This window comes from Manis pentadactyla, chromosome 7 (assembly GCF_030020395.1).
Source record: "Manis pentadactyla isolate mManPen7 chromosome 7, mManPen7.hap1, whole genome shotgun sequence".
NCBI classification, from domain to species: Eukaryota; Metazoa; Chordata; class Mammalia; order Pholidota; family Manidae; genus Manis; species Manis pentadactyla.
Window position 1 is genome coordinate 59,984,539 of NC_080025.1, and position 6,320 is coordinate 59,990,858.

The window sequence follows — 6,320 nt, forward strand, 5'->3', positions numbered from 1 at the left end:
ATCTAGCTAGATAAGCTGGATGTGTTCTCTTCCTCGCTCATTACTTAGATATGCATCTCTCAAAAAATTATACCACAGACTTTGGAATACACACTCACCAGATAGGGAAGGAATTTGCTCGATCAAGGATGTACAAATTTCTGTGCTAATCTACCAAAGTTTGAAACTATTTTTAAATACCACTATTCCAAGAAAAAGTTGGTCAATCAGTAGACCCAAGTCAACTTACAAGTAGTCTTTTTGTCTTTACATGCTAGTGTTCTTTGTTGTGTATCAAAGAGAGATTCAAATGATATGATGTGTAGGTGACAAAGTTGATGAGTTGATCTTTTTCATTGAAATTTAAGAATTTTACTTCCATTCTGCTTTAGGTAGGATCCAAGCCCAGGTACTAAAACAGAGAAACAAATACAAATGCTGAACAAACCTTGGCTAAGGCAGAAGTCCATTCTTTCTCATATAATGGTCCAAAGGTGAGCAGGTTAGAGCTGATAGGGCAGCCCCACCATCCTGAGTACCCTTCTACATCTGGATCCAAGGCAGCTGTTCCAGATGTTGTCATGTCTTAACCAGTAGAAAGAAAAAGGAGTCAGGGACGCATGGATGCATTACTTTTTTTAATCATCCTTACTCATTCTTACGTTCCTCAGTACAGCCTAGGATAATGTTTTCTCGGTTATCTGTTGCCATGAAACTTGTCTTCTAAAGACAGAATCCCTTAGAACAATAATGATTTATTATTTCTCATGTTTTTGTGGGATGTTCTGGGGAGTGTTCTTCAGCTGGTCTCCTTGGGCTTCATAACTTAGCTGCATGTAATTGGTGGTTTGGTTAATGTCTGGGCTCTGCAGGACCTTTCTTTCTATGCAGTCTTTATCCCAGTATTTTTCAGCCAGGTGGTTCCAGAGTTCCAAGAGGACAAAAGTAGAAGCTGTAAGGCATTACTTTATTTGGCACATCCTATTGGTCAAAGCACATGGTCTAGACTGGCCTCTAGATTCAGAGAATGGGAAAATAGATTCCCCTTTTTGCTATGAAGTGCAGAAAAGCCACATTAGAAATGAACGCTTACACAGGAGGTGTGATTCACTGGGGGCATTATTGTAATGATCTACCATAGTTTGTGTCTAGGCCCACTGATGCACCTCTGACCCCAGTCAGATGTGTGTGTTCACTCTCCTCCCAAGCCCTCGCAAAGTCTCACCCCACCACAGCATCAGGCACTAAGTCACCGATCTTATTATCTATATCAGATCAGGGTGTGGATGTGGCTCCCTCGATTTGCCTTCTCTTGATCTAGAGACCCATGAACTAAAAAGACAAATTATCTACCCGACCCATATCCAACATGTAACAGTGAGACAATGACAAGATAACCAAAATGGCCACTCCCATTCAAAAAAAAGAAAAGTAGGAAAGAAGGGAGGAAAGGGGAGAAGAAGGGAGGGAGGGGGGCCACGTAACATAGAAGCCACTGGCCAATAGGAATTCTGAAAGCCAACAAGATACTTGTTACTAGGATGCCCTCCTCATGAGCAATGTCTAAGACAAGAATGTTTCCTTGATTATGACAGTTCTGCTCCCTAGGAGTGGTTCCCTAGTCTGTTCTTCTCAGCTGTTGGTTCTACTCTCTAGGCTTCACCTTCTGAGGCATCTTTCCTTTCCATAAAAATGTATTTGTATTTGTAGCCAACTAGCAATCTCATCCTGCTTTCTGTGCATCTCAAACTAGGCATGTAACAGTGCAGCCCTTATACCCCTTACCTCCACCACTGCCTTCCTCTACTCCATGCTTTTCTCAAACTGTGGCCCAACCACATCTCTCCCTATAGATAGGTGCAGCATGCCATGGAGCTAGGGCATATCAGTGGTGCATATATGCTTCAATGACTAGAGTATCAGGGTGCTGGAAGACATTGCTATGAAAGTAGTTGATAGAATCAGCAGCCAAGGAACACAAATCTGGTTTGATTTCCCAAAGCCAGATAATTTAGAGTGCATCTAAAACTGAAGTTTATGTTATGTTGAGTGGAATAACCCACATAGGAAAGCGCCACAAGAAATAAGAGAAAGTTGTCCTTAATATCACAAAGTGAGCCAATATTTTGAGGCTCCCAATGTATCAATATTTTCTTAGAATGCAGCTTTTGGAAGAAAAGTATTCTTCATTAGAATCCAGCTTTCTGGTTTATTTGAATACCATCCAGATTGCTGTTTGATGGCTTTCATGATGAAGAGCTCTCTACTAAAGGATAGTAAATATGTTTCCACTTTAACACCCAAGCAAATGAGCTGTTGTGTTCCTTCTGCAATATGTTAAACTCAGATACCTCCAAATGTGGTGTTGGAAAGCTGAGAATCCCAAGTGTGAAAATTGTTAAAATTTAAAGCTATTTTGCCACAAGGCAACATGCTTTTAATAGTTACTTGAACATTGCTCTTTCACAAATAATGCTAAGTTGATTTTCTCAAAGGAGCATTTGCGCTCATATTCATTCTCTGGTTCTTGAAAACAAAGGAGAGACACTGGTAGCAGTAAACACATGCTGGTGTGTCCCTCTTGACTCCCAGCAGCATCCCCAGCCGTACAGGATGCCCCACAGCCTGCTCCAGGCTCCCTGGGCACAGTGCACAAAGTTGGTGTCTCTTGGGTAGGCTGGAAACACAGCAGCTTAGTACTCTGCAGAATGTCTTCTCCACCATACCTGTTACCTGTGCACCTCTGCACAGGACAAGCAGGTGCACAGGGACCTTCCTGGTTTGAGAGGCAAGTGCAACACCCTCTGAAGTGTGGCAGTGGAAGGGGGACATGTAGGAACCAGTGTTCCTGGGCACTCAGGCATTTTCCAAACAAAGGTAATAGGGGAAGGGAACAGAGACAGAGTCTTACCTCTACTTCTTACAAAAAGAAAGTTTTGTTCAAAGATTTGAATAGTCAAACCACACAATGGTTTATTTGTAGTAAAATTACATAAAATTAAACTCTGTCTTTTCTTAGATCATCACCTTCTCCAAATCCTTCCCAAACGTCTCTGACTGTCAGGTCAAAGACCTCTGTTACATGCTCTCCTAGCTCTATCGTCCTCTTAATGGTAGTAGTTATCAGAGCTGCACCTTTACATTTCTTTGGGCAGGAGTTTGATTCATGTGTCTCCTCACTTGACTGTAGGCTCCAGGATGGCAGGAAGCATGTCAGGTTCAGACCCCCATCTCAGGTCCACTCTCACCCTAGCCCAGCCCTAGCCTGGGGTGTTATAGCCCCTTGGTAAATGCTGATTGAATGAACGGGTAATTGAATGAGGTATAAGGACCAACAATAGGTGTTTAGCTACAGTGAAGATATCTCCCTCTTTAAAATATGTTTTCCAAAATAAATCCAATGCTGTTCAGCAAGAAATTATTGTTCTGCACCTGCTGCATCTCCCTAAAAAGCATACCTAGCATGTGCACACACGTATTAAGGCTATATCTCTGCTATTTTAAAAAAGATAAACTATGTGGAATCTAGAAATGCTTATTACCTTAACTTTTGGCCTACTTATTTCTTCTTTATGATGGTCTCTCTATGACTACCCCAGGCTAAGGCTGGGCTAGGGTGAGATTGGACCTGAGATGGGGGTCAGAACCTGACATGCTTCCTGCCATCCTGGAGCCTACAGTCAAGTGAGGAGACACACGAATCAGTTTTTTTAGAGAATTTCTTACTAGTTCCCCCTCTTATTCCTGCAACCCTAACGTTACTAAATTACTTGTGCTTGAGTCCAAGATTGTGCTACTGAGAGAACAGAATAGCAGTAGGCATCAGAAACCAGGCACAACCTGGGGAAATGGAGATGAAGCAAACCTTGCTTACATTGTGATCAGTGAAATCTTTGTTGCTTTAATTTGCACCTACCAATTAAAAGCCATCGAGCAAAAATTGAAAGGAGGGAAAGAGATACCATCTCTTACTCTTTTGCTCTGAAATGTGGCTTTCCATCTGGGACTGTCATCTGTGATTCACCATGTCCTGGACTCAGCTTGTTAACCAAATGATTAGTTGTTTTATTTTGGGTTTTTTTTTTGCTTTATGTAAACATGGATTCCTTAATACTATGCTCCTGAGGTCTTTTACCTCCTCAAATATCTGCTCCTTGGGCTATGGGGACTTCAGGTGCTACAAACAGGGATGTCTCCTCTCTCTCACCAGACCAGACTTTGATTCTATTATGATTATTATAATGAAAATTATAGACCTCCAAGAAACAGAGATGGGACAAAGGGTAATTGCCTCTCAAATTACCAAAGCTTCTTGAATTCTTCCTAAACGTGGGGATTCTTCAACCTTCTGAAAGCTTTGGGGCCTCAATTTGAGCCTACTTCTTCAATAAAGTGGGACAGCTGATAGATGCCCTTACAGGAGAACTTGGGGTAGAGGAAAACAGTTGTTCCTACCTCTTTATTTACTTTCCGTGGGACAGAAGTTTTAGATCCATGTTTTTCTGGGTTCTACTGTAGAAACATAAAAAGAAGAGGCAAGTTGACTTCTAATCAGAGAGGATTTGTATCAGGGAATTGGCATGTTTTCTTTTTTTTCATCAAAGATATGTAGCCTATCTTTTGGAAGGGACACAGAGGTTTTACCATTTCCCTTAAGAGCAGTTAGCAAAAGCTGCTGATCATCAATTCCACTGAATTCCTTTGAGAGGAAAAATACCTTCACAGGCTAAATAACATTACAACCCCAATGAGAAGAATTTTCCAAAAGTCCATGACACATAAGTCTATTTTCTTTTCCTTTCATTTTTGGTTTTTTCTTTTGTTTTTTCTAACCTTCCTTAATTCAATTATCTTTTGCCTTAAAAAATAAGACCAATACATTTTCTCCAAAAGAAATAAAAGATGCACTAACTTTCTTCCTCTTAACACACAAAGGATGTGTGTTAAGACTTGCACGAATAGACAATTTATCTCAGAACACTTTCAAACCTAGTAAAAAGCACTGTTGGTTACATTTTGCAAATTTGCCAAGACTAGGTAACTTAAAATAATAAAGAAAAAAAACCCAGTGTTATGGTCCTGTGTTGCCAAACAAGCAAAGCTATTAGAAGAGCCAGAAAGAAATGTATTCTGATGTGCTGACATATTATTGTCTCAATAACAGAGGGAAGAAGAACTGTCTACAGTTCTCTTTGACAATCTTCATTAATCTTTAAGATTCTTTACCCCTCTTTACCAAGAAACTGGATTCACTCAAATGTCTATAAATATCGACAGCAAAATTAACTGGGATTTAGATAGCCTAATTCATCTCCTCTCTTGATGTCAGTAGAACTGAGAAGGAAGAGGTATTTTCCTGGTGTGAAATTATAGATGTGTGTGGGTTCCCGTATGTTTGAAATGAAAGAGATGTACTGAAAGGATCGAAAAGACGAGAAAGCAACTGGCAAGGTTTGGTTTAGCAGCCTCGAAGCTGGGGCCGCAGGGAGGGCTGGCAGCTGCCCAGCCCGTGGCATTCCAGGGTTGTGAAGCACTGGCACCAGGTCCCTCGTTTGTTCCTTGATAGTTACCAGTGTTCACTGTCACCCCAGCTGGGTTGCTAAGATTTCATGGAACGAGTGTTGCATAGATTTGAAGATGAGAGGTAAAAAGGAAGGCAAGCAAGGTAGCAGGTAGGAGTTGAGCCATTAGCACAAACTTAACGCTTCTCTACCAGAACCACACCAGTAGAAATAGCCAGGGTCACCTTATATGTCCTAACAAAGAAAATTCTACTTGTGGGTTTCAAAAATTCCCAAGTACCCTCTTCTGAAACTATCCACAAAAATAGTGCAATGGAAGGCTGAAATATTAAGTGAAAGGAATATCTTTCTGGATTTTATTTATTACCAAAAAAGCATGTGGCAGGAAAATATCCAAGTGAAAATGTACAATATGTTTCTGGCCATCAGAAGTCTTTTGCACCTGCTGTTGTCCTGGTAGTGAAACATTTGTGCTGAAGAAGACATCAGCAAGTCTGGAGAAGATCTGAGAAGGACACCTTATGAAGAGTCAATGTCCAATCAAGCAGACATGACTTTCAAAAACTACTAAATCTCTCTTGAATATTTCTGGACTGCTCTATATTTCAGTGCTTTAGTATGAGATACTGGTTCAAGAACCATGTGTTGTTTCTCCCAACAGTAAGACCAGATTCCGATGGATCCAGGAGAGCAGCTTACAGAAAAACGTGCCTGCCTTTGGTTTGGATGGAGTGTACATTTCGGAGCCTTGTCCCAGTTACTGCAGCGGCCATGGGGACTGTGTTTCAGGGGTGTGTTTCTGCGACCTGGGGTATACCG

General features: G+C 41.1%; 1 protein-coding gene across 2 annotated transcripts in view; it reads left to right on the forward strand.

Moving 5' to 3' along the window:
• Positions 1 to 6,320, forward strand: part of RELN (reelin) — a 482,819-nt gene that overhangs the window by 390,508 nt on the left and 85,991 nt on the right. For both annotated transcript variants that reach the window (XM_057504425.1, XM_036892412.2), the window contains exon 29: positions 6,163 to 6,320. In XM_057504425.1, coding sequence (XP_057360408.1) covers positions 6,163 to 6,320 — 158 coding nt within the window. The remainder of the gene's footprint in view (positions 1 to 6,162) is intronic.